The 22,037-nt window shown below is 47.8% G+C and overlaps 1 protein-coding gene across 3 annotated transcripts in view; it reads left to right on the top strand.

Annotated features, from left to right (window-relative positions):
- Nucleotides 1-22,037, top strand: part of RUFY2 (RUN and FYVE domain containing 2) — a 66,957-nt gene that overhangs the window by 14,999 nt on the left and 29,921 nt on the right. For all 3 annotated transcript variants that reach the window (XM_045025568.1, XM_045025569.1, XR_006581297.1), the window contains exons 5-7: nucleotides 672-795; nucleotides 12,074-12,135; nucleotides 12,598-12,663. In XM_045025568.1, the coding sequence (XP_044881503.1) occupies nucleotides 672-795; nucleotides 12,074-12,135; nucleotides 12,598-12,663 (252 nt within the window). The remainder of the gene's footprint in view (nucleotides 1-671; nucleotides 796-12,073; nucleotides 12,136-12,597; nucleotides 12,664-22,037) is intronic.

Below are 22,037 nucleotides of genomic sequence, written 5' to 3'. Positions count from 1 at the left end.
CACTAGATCTATTGTAACAAAATATCTGTGATTTGACTCAACTATTGCTTTCAGTTTGTGTTCGTCATGGTCTGTCACTCTTTTCTATTGAGAGCACTGTATTTCTGTTGCATACTCCCAAAACTTTGTTTTTAACAAAAATAAATTCAGAGAAGTAGGAAGAGGAGGTGAGATTTTGACACAGTGTCTGTTGGGCATGTAACTTTGTTAGTGGAGCATACATTTCTTTAACGACTGCTACAGCTTTAGGAAACTCTTCCTGCCCTTTTCCTCCTCCCACCAGTCTCTTGTCTGATTTCTTACTCCTTTGATTTCAAGCCCCGATTCTCTTAAAAATTCAAATACACTATGTGTGAAGTATCCCCAGAACATTTCACAAATATGACAAGATTTCCTTTAGCATTTTTACAAAATATGTGGCACTATTTCCCATAATTATCACTTTTCCTGCATTTTCTAGTGTCCCTGCTTTCCTCTTAGTTAAACATCAGTGATGAAGTCACAATATGTACAAATCTGATTAATCTTTAAGAACATCAGAGTAAGGCTAAAATTACAGGAACAACTCAGATTTACACTCCATTTAGCAGTGACTTAATAAATCTCAATATGTTAAAATGTTGCAGGAAATAAATAATTATTCTGATACAAGACGTTTTATTACTTTACAGTGAATTTTATGAATATCATGCACTGATGATGGAAGAAGAAGGAGCAGTTATTGTTGGGCTCTTGGTTGGGTTAAATGTGATAGATGCTAACCTGTGCGTAAAGGGAGAAGACTTGGATTCACAAGTAAGTTAATTATAAACTTCTTTAACTACCCAGTCTTTTGAAAGGAACTTTTAAAGAAAACGGCCAATGCTTTCGTAGGGGCAGATGCATAGCTGTTTATAAATATGTTCCCATCTGTTCATCCATGACAACGCATTTTCTTTACAAATTATTTGAACTTAAAGACTTTGTGATAATTACTGAATTCCAAATTTCCAGAGTTAAGTAGAACTGCCTCTTACTAAATATCAGTTCACTACTGAATCATAGAGGTAAGTTGTCTACAGTTGTTGCTGTTGTTTACTTGTATTATTGTACTGCCTGCAGTGTGCTAGGAACTTATTAGAAGACATAGTTTGTGCTTTGAAAATATATAATCTAAGATGCCAAGCAACATACAACTGCCAATAAAGAAATGCATGTATATTTTATACATTTTTTAAAATTACATAAATTCAAATATCCCCAAATACCTCTCTACCCAGTCTTGGTTAGTTTGCTAATTTGTTATAGGAGACAGGGTAGAAATGAGTCTTGAAGAGTGATTTAAAGGAGAAGATAGTGGCCTTACAAATGAGTTTGAGGGGCGTTCTGTGTGTAAGGGTCGATGTAGGAGAAGCTGACAAATAGGGCATCATTGACAGTAAAGAAGGCCTGGAGGTGATGCTGTCAGAGGCAAGATAGGATAAGTAGAGAGTGACAGTTATGAAGGGCCTTGGAAAATTAATACAAGAAGCTTGAACTTGGTGTGTAGAGCCCTGCAAATTTGTGGATATCTGCTTTACATCTGCAGACTATTTCTGCAGATAATGGATTGGATGTGGATACAAATTTTGTATCTGCACAGGTCCCTACTGGTGTGTTGGAAAAGAAATAGGTAATGGGGAGGGGACTTAATATGGTCAGAATAATAGGCAAGGGAAGATGACCTCAGCATTTGTTTTTCGTATAGACTGGAATAGGGTGGTATGGATGTCAGGCCAGATTAAGGAAGTGGTGAAGTTATGAAAAATGCGGGCATGAACAAGAGTTTTAGCTGTGTGGACAAAACTTGGATTTGGGCACAGCGTGTATGTGGGGAAAAGAAGAGGGGTAGGGAGGATGGTAGTAGTGTCAGCAGTGAAGAAAAATAGAAGGGTGTGGAGACGGTGGAAGATAGAGAATTCAGTTTTGACCAAGTGAAGTTTAAGCTGACAGCAAGACATCTGGGAGCCAGTCTGAGACAAGAGCCTGGATCCTGGGAGACAAATCCAGAATGAAAAGATAGATATGTCAGTCAAGAGTGTAAAGACTGAAACCATGTGCGAGAGAACTGTGTGTGGTGGGGTGCAACAAAGGACAGAGTCCATGGAAAGTGTGAGTAGACAGGAAGAGGGGGGACATGTCAAAAGAAACATTGAAGGAGCAATTAAAAAAGCATGAGGAGAACTAGGAGAGAACAGTGTTGTGAATATGAACACCAAAGGAGGGCAAGATTTCAAGGAATCATTTATTCTCAGTAGTTTAAAAAGTAGCAGAGAGATCAGAGGATGAAGGTGGACTAGGGGCCCTGAGATATGGCCATGAAGAGGTTGCTAGAGACCTTGGTGAAGTGAAGAGAGCAGAAGTCTTGTTGGAGGGAATTAAGGATGGAGTCAAGGGAGAGGAACTCAAGGGAACGATTGTAAATTGCCTGTTCAATTATTTCTTCTTCTTTGGATTGTCCTTATTTGTGGTGCACTTCAGATTGTGCATGTGCTCCTTGCACCCAGACTAGAGATGTTTCTTCCCTAACAATGTCCATTGGTCTGTGCATGTGCCAGCACACTCCTTGTGCTTCGCACCAAGGAGATAAATAGGGCAGCCGGACCACTACCATCTTAGTTTCTTCTTACTGTTTATGCTTTAGAAAGGAGCTATGGTATTTGTGCTGGTTTCTTCAGGTTCTCTCAAAATAGTTTAAAATTTTTTCTTATAATTAGTTAGTTTTTAGGGGTTTGGTTCCCTAACTATACAAAAAATTGTCCCATAACTTTGCGATCTCCCCCCTGGGTTGGAAGCAATCTCTGTAACTAAGACAGACACAGACATTCACTCCGTCCCTTTCTCTAAACCTGGTCTTCCTATGGTTGCAGGAGAGTATGACAAGAATCCCCAGATTTAAAAGCTGCATCAAATGCCACAAGCCCTTCCTGGTTACAGATTACCATGACACCTCTCTGTACTGCCACATCCCTTCCAAGTGCAGTATCTGTAGGTCGTAACCAATATGTAGGGCCCTTCCAAATTCACGGTCCATTTTGGTCAATTTCACAGTCATAGGATTTTTAAAAGGGTAAATTTCATTAATTCAGCTATTTCAATCTGAAATTTTACAGTGTTGTAATTGTAGGGATCCTGACTCAAAAAGGAGTTGGGGGGGGTCACAAGGTTATTGTACGGGGGGGTTGCAGTACTGCAACCCTTACTTCTGCGCTGGTGCAGGCGGCGGCGGCGCTGCCTTCAGAGGTGGGTGGCCAGAGAGCAGCGGCTGCTGGCCAGGATCCCAGCTCTGAAGGCAGAGCTGCCACCAGAAGCAGCGCAGCAATAAGGATGGCCTGGTATGGTATGGTATTGCCACTCTTACTTCTGTGCTGCTGCCTGCAGAGCTGGGCCCTCAGTCAGCAGCCGCCACTCTCCAGCCGCCCAGCTCTGAAAGCAGCAGCGCAGAAAGTAAGGGTGGAATGATATGGTATTGCCACCCGTACTTCTGCGCTGTTGCTGGTGGGGCGCTGCCTTCAGAGCTGGGCGCCTGGCCGTCAGCCACCACTCTCCGGCCATCCAGTTCTGAAGGCAGTGCAAAAGTAAGGGTGGCAATACTTTGTAGCCCCCCCCCCCCAAATAACTTTGTGACCCCCCCCCCACACACACAACTCCCTTTTGGGTAAGGACCCCAATTTGAGAAACTCTGGTCTTCCCCGAAAAATTGGTATAATATAGGATAAAAGCACACACAAGACCAGATTTCATGTGGGGAGACCAGATTTCATGGTCCGTGATACGTTTTTTGTGGCCCTACATTTGGTAGGGCCCTATCAATAAGACCAAGCAGTCGAGGGAATTCTGACTCTGAAGATTCCTCCTGGAGGAATACGTGAAAGTGGGTTCAGCCTCTGTACATTGTCCTGAAGAAGAAAGGAGTGGCCCCTCTTCTACAGTGCTGGGTGGTTCCAAGACCTCTGCCCACCTTCCAGTTCCAAAAGACTCTGGAGAGCAGAGCCAGGGCAGACAGGGAAGGGAGACATAAGTGCTCCCATAAAGACAGAAGGGAAGGTTCTCCATCCAAGCCCTTTAAGTGGAGGGAGAAGTCCCTGTCCTATACCGAGTCACTGGAAGATTTATTCTCCAGTGTTGGGACCATTTGGTACCTGGAAGGACCAGGCTGGGACTTCTTTGAAGAACAAGACCAGAGGCACCCTCCAGTACCAAGACTGGTACTTGAGCACTGAAATCTACCATGTCATAGCACCAGATCTGGTGCCTCCTGTTTCAGCAACTTGGGTTATGAAAACGACTTTGTCAAGTCTGTCTCATTTATCAGCTCTGGATGACCTCTTGGTCCTCCCAGAACTGGAGTCAATGCTGCTTTCTGGACTCTTATGCCGAGCACCAAGACTTCAGCCAGTACTGATCTCCCTGCGGTACCCTTCTCTGTCTCCATCCTTGAGTAGAGGTCAAGCCAGACTGTTGCCAGAACCATCAACCAGTAGAGACAATCATTACTGCCTCCTCCTGTACTGAGAGCTCTTCTTTTGGATTTGGGCTTTGAAGCCATGGAGATGGAAGAGGACTGTGCCAGGCACCCATTCCCAGACTCTGCTCCTTATTTGTTCTATAAGGGCATTGAGTCCGGAATCTCCAGGTATCTCACCACTCCCATTTGAGAGAGTATCCCAGACTGTTCGACATCATTCATAGCTTGGGTCTCAGTAGAGTGGCACTTGGTCTTAACAAGACCATCCTCAAACTCAACAGGATGCTTTGGCAGACTCCTGCCATGGTTCCACCAGTATTGAAGCAGCTGAAAAGAGAAACTTCATACTTGTGGAAGGAATGGAATACCTATTCTCTCACCCATCTCCAAAATCATTGGTAGTGTTAGCAGTTACTGAGTGTAGCAGACAGAGACACGTCAGGTCTATGCCACATGAGAAAGAAGTGAAGAGGCTTGATCTCATTGGGAGAAAGGTGTATTCCTTGGCCTTTCAAGTCTCAAACTGCTGAGCGTTGATGGTCAAGTATGATTTTACCATCTATGGCAAACTAGTTGGCTTTGCCAATAAGTACATTAGAAACCAATTTGAGGCTCTGATTGGTGAGGAAAAACTGATGACGAGATCGGCCCTCCAGCCTTAGATGTGGCAGATGTGGTGGCAAGGTCCATGGTGACTGCTGTGGTATTAATGAGACACTTGTTGTGGCTTTCCTCCTCGGGAGTCCCGAAGGATGTTGAAACTATGGTGGAAGACCATCTATTTGAGTGGTAAAAACTGTTTACAGTGAAAACTGGTGAATCTCTCCACTTGCTGAAAGACTCTTGAGCCACACTTCATTTGCTGGGTGTTTACACATCTGTAATTAATGATTTAGATAATGGCATAGAGAGTACACTTATAAAGTTTGCTGACGATATCAAGTTGGGAGAGGTTGCAAGTGCTTTGGAGGATAGGATTAAAATTAAAAATGATATGGACAAACTGGATAAATGGTCTGAAGTAAATAGGATGAAACTGGCTTTGACCAGCCGAGCTGGCTTGCAGCCACTTAGCTAAATAAACAAATAAAGTTAAAAAAGCCTATAACCATAAAGTAAAAATAAAAAACAGCAGTGTTTCCTGCCAGAGCCTGCTTGTGGGTGAATATGCCCCCCTTTAGAAGAATTAATTAATTTTAATTTAAATTAAAAGCAGCTATAAGAATTGCTTTAAACAAACAGTCTCACCTGCAGACCTTTGCCTTGTGGGTGCCCAGGAATTCCCCATGCTGAAGCAGTGCCTACTATTAGCCCTCAAGGACAAGGCATGGAGGCATTCAGTGGCAGAAGCCAGGAAATAATTAAGTGAGCGTGAAGAGTGAAGGCAGGACACGATGCTGAGGCTAATGGGGGAGCAAAAGGACATGATGAAGCGTCCGTTGGAGCTGCAGGAAAGCCAACAGGAGCACAGACCCCTGCTGCATCCATTGTATAACCGCCTCCCCATGTTCCATAGCCTCGTCACCTGGACACCCAAGAACGCAGTGAGGGGAGGCTCCGGGCACCCAGCCACTCCACTCCAGAGGATGGCCCAAGCAACAGAAGGCTGTCATTCAAACAGTTTGATTTTTAGTGTGACTACAATAAGCAATGTGGCCTTGTCCTTCCCTCCTCCCCCACCCCATCTGGGCTACCTTGTCCGTTATATATATATTTAATTAATAAAGAAAGAATGCATGGTTTCAAAACAAGTTACTTTATTTCGAAGGGGGGAGGGGTGGTTGGCTTACAGGGGATTAAAATCAACAAAGGGGGCGGGTTTACTTCAAGGAGAAACACACACAACTGTCACACCGAAGCCTGGCCAGTCATGAAACTGGGTTTTCAAAGCCTCTCTGATGCGCAGCGTGCCTTGCTGTGCTCTTCTAATCGCCCTGGTGTCTGGCTGCTCAAAATCGGACGCCAGGCAATTTGCCTCAACCTCCCATCCCGCCATAAACATCTCCCCTTTACTCTCACAGATATTATGGAGCACACAGCAAGCAGCAGTAAAAATGGGACTGTTGGTTGCACTGAGGTCTGACCTAGTCAGCAAACAGCACCAGCGAGCTTTTAAACATCCAAAGGCACATTCTACCACCATTCTGCACTTTCTCAGCCTATAGTTGAAATACTCATTACCACTGTCCAGGCTTCATGAGCTATGGGAGGAAGGGGTAGGTTGGGGTAGGTGCGACTGCATGGTGCTAACGGCTGGGAGAGCAGCCTGAGGCAGAAGCCTCCAGCTCGCATGATATTCCAGGCAGTACTGAATTTCCATGAGATGAAACTTAAAGAAGAGAATGACCTGGAGTCTCTGGCTCCCATTCGGTGCTCTAAGAGGAGGATAGCCATGTCTGTCCAGGCGCCCCTGATCGACCTCACTGAGGTCTGCCAGCAGCACCCAGGAGACATACAATGACTATCAGTCCTACTGCACCATCTGCCGTGAAGGCAAGGAGCTGCTGCTGTGTAGCAATGCAGTACCGCGTCTGCCAGCAGCACCCAAGAGACGTATGGTGATGGTGGGCTGAGTGGGCTCCATGCTTGCCATGGTATGGCGTCTGCATGGGTAACCAGGAAAAAAGGCGCAAAACGATTGTCTGCCATTGCTTTCACGGAGGGAGGGAGAGGGGCCTGACCACATGTACCCAAAACCACCTGTGACAATGTTTTTGACCCATCAGGCATTGGGAACTTAACCCAGAATTCCAATGGGCAGTGGAGACTGCGGGAACTGTGGGATAGCTACCCACAGTGCACCGCTCTGTAAGTCAATGCTAGCCATGTTAGGGAGGACGCACTCCGCCGACTTAATGTGCTTAGTGTGGATATACGCCATCGACTGTATAAAATCGGTTTCTAAAAACTGACTTCTATAAAATCGACCTAATTTCGTAGTGTAGACATACCTTATGTGTTTTAATATGGCTACACGTAAATGTATACATCTGAGAACAGAGAATGTAGGCTGTAGAGTTGAAGTCTGTTTCTCACCTCTATATATTATTTATTTATATTTTTATATATATTTATTTTAAAACATTTTTGCTGTTAACAAGCATGTTACCTCTGGAGACACAAATCCACAGTTTGAGAACTGCAAGACTAAGCATCTCTAATGGTATCTTCTAGACTGAACACTTAACAATTAATTTGGCAATTGATCTTTGATTATCAGCAGGTAAGTATGCCCAGTGGTCTGTGATGGGATGTTAGATGGGGTGGGATCTGAGTTACTACAGAGAATTCTTTCCTGGGTGCTGGCTGGTGAGTCTTGCCCACATGCTCAGGGTTTAACTGATCGCCATATTTGGGGTCGGGAAGGAATTTTCCTCCAGGGCAGATTGGCAGAGGCCCTGGAGGTTTTTTGCCTTCCTCTGCAGCATGGGGCACGGGTCACTTGCTGGAGGATTCTCTACAGCTTGAGGTCTTCAAACCACAATTTGAGGACTTCAATAAGTCAGACATAGGTTAGGGGTTTGTTATAGAAGTGGATGGGTGAGATTCTGTGGCCTGCATTGTGCAGGAGGTCAGACTAGATGATCATAATGGTCCCTTCTGACCTTAAAGTCTATGAGTCTATAACTGATAGGATGGGAGACTCTATCCTGGGAGCAGTGACCCTGAAAAAGGTTTGAGAGTGATGGTGAATAATCAGTTGAACACGAGCTCTCAGTGTGATGCTGTGGTCGGAAGAGCTAATGTGACTGTGGGATGCATAAATAGGGGAATCTCAAGTAGGAGTAGAGATGTTATTTTACTTCTGAATTTGGAACTGGTGCCACCACTGCTGGATATTGTGTCCAGTTGTGGTGCCTGCAATTCAAGAAGGATGTTAATACATTGGAGAGGGTTCAGAGAACAGTCTCAAAAATGATTAAAGGATTAGAAAAATGTGTCTTATAGTGACAGACTCAAGGAGCTCCGTCTGTTTAGCTTGACAAAGAGAGGGTTGTGACTTGCTTATAGTCTGTAAATATCTATATGAGGAACAAATATTTAATAAGGAGCACTTCAGTCTAGCAGAACAAGGTATAATACAGTCCAGTGGCTGGAAGTTGAAGCTAGATGAATTCGGGTGGGAAATAAGGCATAAATTTTTAGCAGTGAGAGTAATTAACCACTGGAACAATTTACCAAGAGTTGTGGTGGATTCTCCATCACTGACAATTTTTAAATTAAGATTTCTAAAAGATCTGCGGTAGGAATTATTTTGGGGAAGTTCTGTGGCCTGTGCTAGACAGAAGGTCAGACTGGATGATCACAATGGTCCCTTCTGACCTTAGAATCTATGGATAATATGAGGAAAGGACTTACCAACGCAGTCACGCTTCTCTGAGGGCATGGTATTTGGATGGATCTCAGAAATAGAAAAGGCCTACTCAGTTTGCGTCCAGACCATCCTGAGCAGAAGTAGAAAGGACTTTACCAGGAACTGTTATTGTGGCCTGATTCTTTAAATTATTAAATTAATAATTGCATTGGTTGCCAATTGATACTAATTTAATGAGCTGGGAGGTAAAAGGGTTTTATCCCAGAATCAGAAACAACAGAATTAAAACTAAAAAGTTCAGTATCTTCTGGGGAACCCCAGAATATATGGCAAAGACACACTGAAGGCAAAGCAAAGCCTTAGCCACTCTTATTAACGCAATCAGTCAAGACAAGAAAGCTCCAAACCACATAATCAAATAGCAATATTATAGTATTAGGGATATCTTTGGTATCATGCCTTGCATATGCTCATATACTTACCCTTCCTTGGGGATCTGGCGGTTAGAGACAAAGGACCAGCTCTGTCCCTGGCATGCCAAATGAGTCCGATGGTCCAGACCCCTAATGCCCAAAGGTCAGTGATAGATAATAACGATGAAGAGTGAAGGGTAAATGATGGAAAGCTAGCACCCGTTACATGGTGGCTTTGCCTATTATGGGGCCTGGGGTCTATCATGAATATTTATTTAGATACCCAGCCTCCCATATCCATATCTAACTTCCTCACCCTATAACATTGTGATGTCTTTATCCTATAGGTTAGCATAATAATGCCTTTTGACTCGCTACCATATACGTCAACTATTGCTAAAGCAAGTTTTGATTAAACATCTGCCAACAATTTTATCCTAAAATAACCAAGCCTAATATCAGTTCTGTATTCCTGTGGATGCCTGGTATCATTATGTACCAACTCCCCTTGTAAGCAAGTTATTCCCAGTTCCCCAAAATCTAGGCCATATTATCTATGCTAAGGGTTGTAGGCCTGCTTCACTTATGCTAACCTGTTTAAGCCATTGTCTTACAGTATACAAGCCCGTAGGTTCCTTGCATTGCTGCTAAATAAAAGGCTACACTAGCTCTATTGGCTACGTTATGAAGCAAGTGGAAACGATTTATGTTTTGGTGTGACCTATGAGGAATTTCCTCTTCATGAGCACAGATTCTGGACATGTACTCCACGGGGCTATCTATTGGTTTCCTTGGGCTACCTTGGCAGCCATCAGTGCATTTAATCCACCAGTCATCAAATATTCTTTTTTCCCCCTCACCTAGTCTCTTCCCACTTCTCGAAGGGTATGACTAGACCCTTCCCTTTAGTGGCTAACCTGGTACCAGCCTGGGACATGAACTTTGTTTTATCAACCCTCACTAAATCACAGTTGAAGCCTCTAGCATCTTGCTGTCTGATGCATATCTCTATGAAGGTAGTGTTTTTGGTTACTATCACATTGGCCAGAAGAGTCGGAGTTAGGGGTGCTCATGGCAGGACCTCTCAGTCAGTTTTTTTAAGAATACGGTGTTCATGACACTGCATCCAAAGCTTCCATTTACCGGTATTCTAGCCTAAGCCTCCCTCTAACAGAGAAGTGGCATGGCACTCACTGGATGTGCGTAGGACTCTTGCCTTTTACCTGCAAAGGACAAAATCATTTTGAGAGTCTCCTAGGTGCTCTGTATCATTTGTGGAATGAAGGAAAGGAGAAGGGACCATTTCCTCCCAGAGGCTGTCATAATGGATTTTGGGATTCATCCTACTCTACTATGAGATGAACAATAAGCCCCCTGAAGGCAGTGTGAGAGCACATTCAGTGAGAGCTGAAGCAACGTTGGTAGCTTCCCTGAGAGAGAGATCCCTCTTACACCCATGTGGAGAGAAGCAACTTTGAGTTCTGTATGCTCTTTTGCTAGACATTAGCTGCTGATGCAAGCAGCCACCTCTGATGTTTCTTTTGGGCAGGGTAGTTCTATAGTTTGTTGTATTATAGGACTTCAGGCACTGCTTGTGAATCACCTGAAGTGCACTGCACAGGGACAGAAGAATGGGTTACCTTGTAGTAACTTGAGTTCTTTGAGATGTGTTATGCCTATATATAGTGCACCACCTGCCCTCCTTCCCTGCTACCTGGTCACTTACTGGGAACTGGTGGAAGAGAAGGAATTAAGATGACTGTGGTCTGGCAGTCCCCTTTATTCCCTTGGTGCAGAGCATGAGGAGAGTGAGGGCACATGCACAGACCAGATAGACACTGCTAGGGAGAAGTCTGTGGTCCTGGATGTGTGGAGCGCACGCTCAACCTGATGTATGCTACACATAGGGGCAACACATCTCGAAGAACTCTAGTTTTACTACAAGGTGAATAACCCATCCTTTTGAGGTGAAGGGAAGAAGGGAGATGAAGCAGTAGTTAGGCAAATGGGGAAAAAGTAGTTTGTTTTGCGAGGATGGTGAAGATCAGATCATGCGTGCATTGTGCTGGAAACAGGCAGTCAAGGAAGACATGAGAGTGAAGGTAAGGGAGGTCAGTAGTCAGGATGGGATAGGATCCAAGGGGACAGGTTTGAAGAGTTATAGACCGAAAACTTTGACATTTGTGACAGTGTTGGAGGAGGAAAAGTTGTGTAAGGGGTGGAGAAAGAGTGGAAGGGAAACCGTACATCTTATATGTTTTCTCTTTGAAAAAATTGACAGAATCTTGTGCTGATTGGGAGCAGGGTATGAAGGGGTCTTAAAGAAAGGCTAAGGTTGTGTATAAGTGGTTGGAATTGTGGTTATGGGAGTCAATGATTTTGGAAAGTCATGCAGTTTGGCAAGAAATACTGTGGAACTGAAGAAAGTGAGAACAAAAGTGTAGTGGAAGAAGTGTTAAAAATCTATTTACTTAGAATGAGCAGGATTGCCATGTATTTAATAGAGTTCCAATAATGAGATATATTGGAACTCTATTAAACTCTATATATTGGAAATATAATAAATATGTTCCTCCAAGAACCAAAAGGATTCATTGGATGTTTTCATTGTGCTCCTAAGGTTATATGATTCTAAACTGATCGTATATATTGAAACAGAAAATTTAAGACTTTTGTTTTTCAAATAATTTCTTAAAATAAAGATCAACTGAAAAAATGTTAGCATTCATGTTTGCATACTCCAAGAAAATGTGTCAAGGCTGGATCACTCTTAGAGAAGTTGGACTAACTGAGGTTTTGCTAGTTAAATACATATAAAGGCATGAATAACACAGTTTATTCCAACATTATTCATTCTAGGTTGGTGTGATTGATTTCTCTATGTATTTAAAGAATGAAGATGATATTGGGGGTAAAGAAAGGTATGTTCTGTCAAAACACCTTGGATTTTGCATATGAAGTTAAATGATTTGTTGAAATTTTTAATATTTAGCATATTTATTTTATTTGTTTAGATTTCTAAAATGCACTAAGTAATTTTGTGCATAATAGTTTTGTCTCTAATCTACGGGACCATGTTCCTTGAACCAATTATTTGATTTTAAAATGGGCTATTTTCTTTAAGTTTACACTTGCTCACAAATTTTAAATATAAATTTACATTTATTTGCAATAATGCAGTATCAGGTTTTGTCACATGGTACTTATTACTACACGATATGCTGGTAGAGATTGTTGTTTTTGGCAATAAAATCAAACCACGTCCATGTATTTTCATAGAATTTTTAATATGTATATTTTCATATGCTTATAGAAGATACATCTATGTTTTTGAACGTATAGACAAATGTGCTTGCTAAAAATTAATTGCCTTCTCTCTTTAGAAATGTCCAGATTGCTGCAATTTTGGACCAAAAGAATTATGTAGAGGAACTGAACAGACAACTAAAGTATGTATTTATTGGGGTATGTGTGTCAGTCCAGACTTCCTCCAGGTTAAAACACATCTTTTCCCCTCTGCTCGTGTATCATAACGTTGGCAGGAGAAAAGTTCAGGGGAAAAGATTAAAAATCCTTCCTACTTAGTCTGAGGAGGGAGAAGAATTGCCAGACATATATTCTCTCCTGAGGAGACTGGAGGAGAGGAGTCAAATGTCAGTTTGTTGATTCGATGGCTAGATCCTTTTCCTTTTGATCTGGAGAACAGGAAAAAAAACAGGGCAGAACTGAAAGTTATTGAACTACATTGTGTTTACAAGACGCCACAGGAACAGGTGACTGTGCCTTATCAGAAAATCTTTGGCCTTACAGCATGTGATGTGTGACCACATCAACATTCCACTCTAACATGTGAGAAAATTATGATTGCTCAAGGATTCCATAAACTATTTCTCATGCCAACCTCCATGGCACTTTGGTTGTTGTAATGTTGAGGACCAAGTCTGAATAGAAGAGGAACAAAAATGATTAAAGATCTAGAAAACATGACCTATGAGGGAAGATTGAAAAAATTGGGTTTGTTGAGTCTGGAAAAGAGAAGAGTGAGAGGGGACATGTTAAGAGTTCTGAAGTACATGAAAGGTTGTTAAAAGGAGGAGAGAGAAAAATTGTTCTTCTTAACCTCTGAGGATAGGACAAGAAGCAAAGGGCTTAAATTGCAGCTAGGGAGGTTTAGGTTGGACATTAGGAAAAACTTCTTAACTGTCAGGGTGGTTAAGCACAGGAATAAATTGCCTAGGGAGGTTGTGGAACCTCCGTCATCGGAGATTTTTAAGAGCAGGTTAGACAAACATCTGTCAGGGATGGTCTAGATAATACTTAGTCCTGCCATGAGTGCAGGGGTCTGGACTAGATGACCTCTTGAGGTCCCTTCCACTCCTGTGATTCTATGAATGGTTTGGTGGACCCTGACCATATCGGTGAACACTGGAGATGTAGAAAGAGAGTTTTCTGGAAAGAAGAGTTTCCCAACAAGTAGCCAATGTAAGTGGAACTTAGTACAGAGGTGATAGCTTTTTCTAATGCACATAAAATTGGTATTTGGATAGATCCTGATTTGAAGACCTGTGAATATGCTGCCTCTTCTTAGGAAAAGTAGATGGAATTTAATTAGTGAATGAAGCATGTGGTAAAACAAAGAGAGCAACTTTCTCAGGAACTGATTCCCACATGATTGTCGAGTTCAGGTTTCCAATATTAGGTACAGCAGAGGCTAAAGTATGGAATATGATGGAGGTAATATTTTTTTGATGAATGAAAAAAGGGATTAAGGATCACTTCTGCTGGTAGCAGCTTTACCATTTTACCATACAAAATCAAAGGATGAGAAAAAGATTTTCAGATTATATTTTATTTTCATAAACATTTGACGTGAAATATCCATATCCCATATAATGTACTATCAAAACCTACTTTTATTAAATCTTTACTTTTAAGAGCAGAACCTACTGGGACTTGAGACGAGCCTCTGTTCTGATTTTGGGAAGTACCATTCTTCCATTGCTGAAATCCCCCAGCAGAGTGTTGCTGTGTAAAGCTTAGGACTTTAATTGTCCAGCTATGCCAGAATGACAGGAGTCACAGGATTTGGGTTTAATTAGGCTGTAACTTTAGTCTTAAAATACCTGGGACTACCCAGCAGATACAATTGTACAATGCAGGTAATTTCATGATTGTTTCCTTATACTCAGGGGCTGTCGTCATCCGTCCCTCTTTGCCATCCCACTGCTGGGACCCTGCCACTGACCCCTCTAGATGAGTGTAAAGGGGGCTGTAAAGAATGGAGGATTTGACTCTCCCCCATGGAAGTTGTAGAAATCCCTTCCCCCTTGTCCCCCCTCACCTTTACAGCATGCCTCCTTTAAATCCTTTAACCATCTATTTTTTATCTGATCCATATCCATTCCCAACAGAATACCTGCACCAGACATCTACCACAAGTTTCCATAATGAGTTGCAACTTTAAGGGCTAACCCCCCTTTTGCCCCCGTAAACCCCCAGCTTGCTGTGGAGAAGGTGAAAAACCCACCTCGTCTAGGCCAATCTGGCAGTGAGGGAAAATTCCTTCTCAGCCGTTTGTTCCCTTCCCCCCCATTCCTCCCGAGAGAAGAGGGGACTGACTGTAATGCCTGCAGTGGATCATGACAAAACGTTGTATTATAACTCCTTCCATGGGTGGGATGGTAACTGGGGTACTGCTCACCTGGTCCGGTTAAAGGGGGTTCTCTCGAACTTCCCTGCGTATGAATACTTCCCATTTCTTGTGGTCAGCTGTGGGGAAAAGGAGCAGTGTCATCCCCTGCCAACTTGGTCCAGGTGTACAATTTTCCTGCTTCCTATCTGGAAAAGGTAATCCGCTTAGGGGCAGGGGCTTAAGCAGGCAATGCCCCCCTTTCCACCGGCTTGCCATACAAGCTTCATTCCTGCAGTTAAAGGGGGCAATTTTCCTTTTCCGTCCAGCTGAACAAAGCTCCCCTCCCGCCCCCAACTTAATGCATGGTGCGGATGTTCACAGTATTGCTGTGTAAAGGAAAAAACTACTGCAACAGAAGTTACAAATATCTGAAGAAGCTATACTGAAGCTATATTATTTCAATCTCTTTATCACATTATTTTAAACATCAGTAATGTGCTTGTTGATTCTTCTTCGAGTGATTGCTCCTATGCATTCCATTATAGGTGTGCGCGCCGCGCGTGCACGGTTCTTCGGAACATTTTTACCCTAGCAACTCCGGCGGGCCGGCTGGCGCCCCCTGGAGTGGCGCCGCCATGGCGGCTGATATATACCCCAGCCGGCCCGTCCGCTCCTCAGTTCCTTCTTTCCGCCCGTGACGGCTAGTAGGAACAGTGGAGTGCTCCCTTACCTCCACAGCCCTAGCGTTTTTCTCCATAGTTTAGTGTATATAGTTGTAGTATTTCGTTAAAGTTTCTTGTTATAGTTGTTCAGTTAGTTGTATAGTGTAAATAGTTAGGGAATTAGAGGGGTTAGCCCTCTTCTTCCGCCCCGGTGCGGGCTTATGCCCGGAGCACCGGGATTCAAGCCCTGCGTGGGTTGCCAGCGGCCGATGCCAGTGAGTGACCCGCACGACTCCTGCCTACGCTGCCTCGGAGAGTCGCACAGGACAGATAAGTGCCCCATTTGTGTGGCTTTTAAGCCTCGTACGAGAAAGGAGCGGGACTCTCGTTTAAAACAGCTCCTTATGGAGTCGGCCCTCCAACCGCCGGCACCAGCTCCTCCGGCACCGAAACCGGCCTCCTTGAGCAGCGCACCGGCAGCACCGAGCCGCTCCGGTACCGACACGTCTCGGCACCCTGCTCCAAAGACCCGGCACCGCTCGCTCTCCCCGAGGAAGAAGCAAAAGGTGCCGAAGACGGCCACTGCGAAACAGCAGCAGAAGCCGTTAGTCCAGCCGCCACCAACCAAAACGGTACAGGCTGAGACAGTGCACAAGAAGTGCACCGGGCCGTCGACTCCGGTGCCGCAAGGGCCGTCGAGTCCGGCACCGCCCAGCTCCCCGGTACCGACCGAGGAAGAGCTGAGGCTCCCGTCCACGCCGGAGGCGTTCGCGACGGCGAGGGAGCTGATCGACCTCACTGCTGATACGGGCCATCAGCTTCCGGCACCGCCGGTGCGGACAGTGAAGTCCATCGGAAAGCCATTGATGATGCGCCCTCCTTCTCCTGGCGGCCGAGGTGATCGGAGCACCATGATCCGCTCTCGCTCCCGTTCTCCCTCCAGACGACGGTCGCCAACGCACCGGGGCCGAGCCGCACGACGATCAACGTCGAGACGCCGCTCCCCATCTCGTCACCGGTCGCAGTCCCGGTACCGGTCGCACTCCCGGCGGCGCTCTAGGTCCCGGTCACCAAGTCGCCGGCACCGCACCAGGTCCGGCTCCAGGCGTCGCGGGCGATATCGAGACTCTCGCAGCCACTCACGGCGACGTCGCTCACGATCCAGGTCTGACTCCCGGCGCCGCAGGTCGAGCTCCCGGCACCGCGCTTCGCGCAGGTCCCGTTCGCCCATCAGACCGCAGGACGACCGGCACCGTCCGTCGGCACCGGAGCAGCAGTTTACTCCGGCACCGGACGTCCGCCCGGGAACTGCAACGGCTCCTCCCTGGCCTTCGAGGGAGCCCTCAGTTGCTTCTCCTGAGGGCAGCGCGGTAGACTTCAGAGCGGGGTCTCTGCCGCAGGACCATGGACCCCAGCAGTGGGGATTTTGGGTGCCCTGGGCCCAACATGAACAGGGAGCTCCCCTTCCTCCGAGACAGCCGGGCTCGGCGCGCTCGGTGCCGGTGGCCACGGTCAGCAGGCCACCCCCGTCTCCAACGCCACAGACCGCCACTCACGGCACGCTGTTGGGGCATGAGACGCTGGCACCTGACCGCCCAGAGGCAGAGCAGGCACCTGAAGAGGTGCTTCCAGGTCAATCCTCGTCCTCCTCTCCCGACGAGGCGGTGGCAGGGGCGTCACCATCAGAGCCCCTGCCTATTGACCTGAAGGCGCACCAGGACCTTCTGCGGAGGGTGGCGAAAGCCATCAACTTACCCGTCGAAGAAGTCCAGGAGGTGGATGACCCCATCACGGATGTCGTGGGAGCAGACGCCCCCGTGAGAGTGGCGCTACCGTTCATCCGCACGATCCAGCGGAACAATGCCGCCATTTGGCAGTCGCCATCCTCCGTCCCTCCCACGGCACGCGGCGTGGAGAGAAAGTATTCCGTACCACCTAAAGGGTACGAGTACCTTTACGTGCACCCCACACCGGACTCCTTAGTAGTACAATCCGTGAACGACCGGGAGCGTAATGGACAGCCGGCAGCTGCGCCCAAGTCTAAGGAGTCCAAACGCATGGACTTGCTGGGACGCAAGATTTACTCAGCGTGCGGCCTACAACTCCGCATCGCGAATCAAATGGCCTTGCTATCCCGGTACACGTTTAATATCCTGGGATGCCTGGGGAAGTTCGCGGAGCTGACCCCGCAGGACTCCCGCCGAGAATTCTCGGCCCTCCTAGAAGAGGGCAAGCTGGCCTCCAGAACCTTGATTAAAGCTGCGGTCGACTCAGCGGACTCGGGGGCCAGGACGGTGGCGTCCGGTGTAACCATGCGACGCATTGCGTGGCTGCAGTCGTCCACTTTGCCGCCGGAGGTACAATATACCCTCCAGGACCTTCCCTTCGAAATGCAGGGCCTGTTCTCCGAGAAAACGGACACACGAATTCAGACCCTGAAGGACGGACGAGTGGCAATCCGCACTTTGGGGATGCATACCCCGGCCACTCAGAGGCGTCCCTTCCGGCAGCAGCCCTATCGGCCCGGGCAGCAGGCCAGGTCTCGGCCATTTAATAACCGCAGGGCTCCATTCCGCCGCAGACCATCAGGCGGACGGCGTAACCAGTCCCAAGGCTCGTCCAAGGCCCCTCAAGGCCCCAAGCCGACCTTTTGATGGGACGCCCGAGGACGGCGCACCACTCTCACCCCAGGATCCATCCCCTTTGTTTTCAAGTCGCCTTTCCCGCTTCCTCCAGGCGTGGTGTTCTGTAACATCGGACAGCTGGGTGCTCAACACCATTCAGCACGGCTACCGCCTACAGTTTATTTCGCCCCCTCCCTCCCACCCACCTTCCCCGTCCCTCTTCAGGGACCCCTCTCACGAGCAAGTCCTCTTACAGGAGGTCCAGACTCTGTTGAGCGTGGGTGCCATCGAGGAGGTGCCCCCCGGCAGGCGGGGCAGGGGATTCTACTCCAGGTATTTTCTCATCCCCAAGGCGAAAGGAGGTCTTCGTCCCATCTTAGACCTCAGGGAGCTAAACAAATACCTCTGCAAACTCAAGTTTCGGATGGTAACCTTGGGGACCATTATCCCTTCCTTGGATCCGGGAGACTGGTTTGCCGCCCTCGACATGAAGGACGCTTACTTTCATGTGGCAATTTACCCCCCCCACAGACGCTACCTGCGCTTTCTGGTCAACGAGACCCACTACCAGTTTGCGGTGTTACCCTTCGGCCTCTCCACCGCACCGAGGGTATTCACCAAATGCATGGCGGTCGTAGCCGCAGCCCTCCGTCGTCGCCAAATCCATGTGTACCCGTATCTCGACGACTGGCTGATTCGTGGTCGTACCCAAGACCTGGTAGCAGCTCAGATGTCCGAGATGCTCCATCTGTTTCGGTCTCTCGGCCTGCTTGTCAACGCCGACAAGTCCCACTTAGTTCCGACACAAAGAGTGGAATTCATAGGAGCCGTCCTCGACTCCACTCTGGCCAGAGCCTGCCTCCCTCGGGCTCGGCACGAGACGTTGGCCTCCCTGATACGGTCACTACAGGCCTTTCCAACGACAACAGTGCGGTGCTGCCTACGGCTCCTAGGCCACATGGCAGCGTGTACGTTTGTGACCGCGCACGCAAGGCTGCGACTTCGCCAGTTCCAAATGTGGCTGGCATCGGTGTACCGCCCTCAGCGCGACCCGCTAGAGATGGTGGTGGTGGTGCCGAGTTCCGCTCTCCAGTCGCTCATCTGGTGGCTGGATCCGGAGACGGTCTGCGCAGGGGTTCCCTTCCGCCCTCCTCGGCCGTCGATCACCCTGACCACGGACGCATCGGCGCTTGGATGGGGGGCTCACATGGGAGACCTGCACACCCAGGGCCTCTGGTCAGCCCAGGAGCTCTCCCTCCATATCAACGTTCGGGAGCTGAGAGCGATCCGTCTGGCGTGTCTCGCCTTTCTGACTCACCTTCAGGACCGCTGTGTAGCGGTGTACACGGACAACACCACGGCCATGTTCTATGTCAACAAACAGGGCGGAGCTCGATCCTCCCCGCTCTGCAAGGAGGCGATGCTCCTCTGGGACCTTTGCGTGACCCACTCGATTCGCCTCGAAGCGTTTTTTCTGCCAGGAGTACAGAACACGCTGGCCGACCGTCTGAGCAGGTCCTTCGCCTCCCACGAGTGGTCCCTTTGCCCAGATGTGGCTTACGCAATCTTCCAGAGGTGGGGATTTCCCCAGGTAGACCTCTTCGCCTCCCGGGCCAACAGGAAGTGCCACAGGTTCTGCTCCTTCCAAGGTCAAGCTCCAGGCTCCCTCTCGGATGCGTTTCTCCTGCCGTGGACAGAGTCCCTCCTTTACGCGTTCCCGCTCGTCCACCGAGTGCTGCTCAAGCTTCGGAGAGACAGGGCTCGCGTAATACTCGTCGCTCCGGCCTGGCCGAGACAACATTGGTACACCATGCTGCTCGAGCTGTCGGTTCGGGATCCCATTCCCCTCCCGCTATGGCCGGACCTCATCACTCAGGACCTCGGCAGGCTTTGTCACCCGAACCTGCAGTCCCTGCATCTTACAGCTTGGTTCCTGAGTGGTTGACCGACGCAGAGAGAGGATGTTCAGCGGCGGTGCAGCAAGTTCTGCTGGAAAGCAGAAAGCCTTCCACGCGCTCTACTTACCTCGCGAAGTGGAAACGCTTTGCGCTATGGTGTGACCAGCGAAGTCTTAACCCCTTCTCAGCCCCCATCCAGACCGTCCTCGATTACCTCTGGTACCTGAAGGGTCAAGGTCTCGCGATCTCGTCCCTCAGGGTGCACCTGGCAGCTCTGTCGGCCTTTCGACCCGCTGTAGGAGGCCGCTCCGTCTTCTCCAACCCAATGGTAGCCCGCTTTCTCAAAGGGTTAGACCGTCTCTACCCTCAGGTGCGTCCTCCTGCTCCGACTTGGGATCTGAACCTGGTTCTCGCCCAGATGATGGGCCCGCCCTTCGAGCCCTTAGCCACGTGCTCTCTGCTCTATCTCACCTGGAAGACGGCCTTTCTCGTGGCAATCACATCCGCCAGGCGAGTCTCAGAACTCCGCGCCCTGACGGTCGGTCCCCCGTATACCGTCTTTCACAGGGACAAGGTGCAGCTTCGACCACACCCGGCCTTCCTCCCCAAAGTGCTCTCGGCCTTTCACCTCAACCAGGAGATCTTCCTCCCGGTCTTCTTCCCGAAGCCGCACGCCTCACCTCGTGAGCAGCAGCTCCACACCCTGGACGTCCGCAGGGCCCTCGCTTTCTACATTGACCGAACGAAGCCCTTCCGGCGTTCGACACAGCTGTTCGTAGCGATCGCAGACCGCATGAAAGGCGAACCGGTTTCTTCACAGCGAATTTCCTCCTGGGTGACGGCCTGCATACGAACGTGCTACGAGCTTGCTCGCGTCCCCCCGTGCCGACTCACTGCACACTCGACCAGGGCGCACGCCTCGTCGGCCGCCTTCCTGGCCCATGTTCCTATCCAGGACATCTGCAGAGCGGCCACCTGGTCTTCAGTCCACACCTTCGCCTCCCACTACGCGTTGGTGCAGCAGTCTCGAGACGACGCAGCCTTCGGCTCTGCGGTATTACACTCCGCCACGTCTCATTCCGACCCCACCGCCTAGGTAAGGCTTGGGAATCACCTATAATGGAATGCATAGGAGCAATCACTCGAAGAAGAAAAGACGGTTACTCACCTGTAGTAACTGGTGTTCTTCGAGATGTGTTGCTCCTATCCATTCCAGACCCGCCCTCCTTCCCCACTGTCGGAATAGCCGGCAAGAAGGAACTGAGGAGCGGACGGGCCGGCTGGGGTATATATCAGCCGCCATGGCGGCGCCACTCCAGGCGCAAACAACAAAAATGTTCCGAAGAACCGTGCACGCGCGGCGCGCACACCTATAATGGAATGGATAGGAGCAACACATCTCGAAGAACACCAGTTACTACAGGTGAGTAACCGTCTTTTATTATTTATTATGTGTTGCGATAGCAACAAGATGCCCCAATTAGTAGTGGGGCCCCATTCTGCTAAACACTGTGTGAACACCTATGAATTCTCTAATAGGAGGTATGAGACAACAAATGGGATGTGACAAATGAAAGTGGGGGAGGGCAAGTGAGTAGAATTGCTGCAGTAAGACCAAGTGAATTGATCGGTTGCCTATGTTTATAACTGGATGATTTCAAGATATTTAAAAAAATATTATACACACATGCACATACCCCTTTCTGTACTGAACACCCCACAAACTAGCTGCTCCCATGCACATATAAATTACAATCAGCCCTCCATCTAGCCATTGATTATCAGTTGGGAGCCTTCTATAGGCATCATAGTAGAAGTAGGTTTAGAGGAAAGAACACTTGTCTTTACAGACTAGGTTGGGGATTGTTCAATGCATAAAAGTCAACCTTGGAAGATGCTTGTGGGAGAAATTGGCAGTCAGACAGTGGAGGAGGCTTGGTGGGAGGGAGAAGCTATATAAGAGATGAGCAGATAAGTAGGAAGGGGCACAGCTGTGAAGGGCCTTAA

Source organism: Mauremys mutica, chromosome 7, assembly GCF_020497125.1.
Source record: "Mauremys mutica isolate MM-2020 ecotype Southern chromosome 7, ASM2049712v1, whole genome shotgun sequence".
Classification (NCBI taxonomy): domain Eukaryota; kingdom Metazoa; phylum Chordata; order Testudines; family Geoemydidae; genus Mauremys; species Mauremys mutica.
The sequence above is the reverse complement of the archived record's forward strand: the minus strand, read 5'-3'. Positions and strand labels throughout refer to the sequence as shown.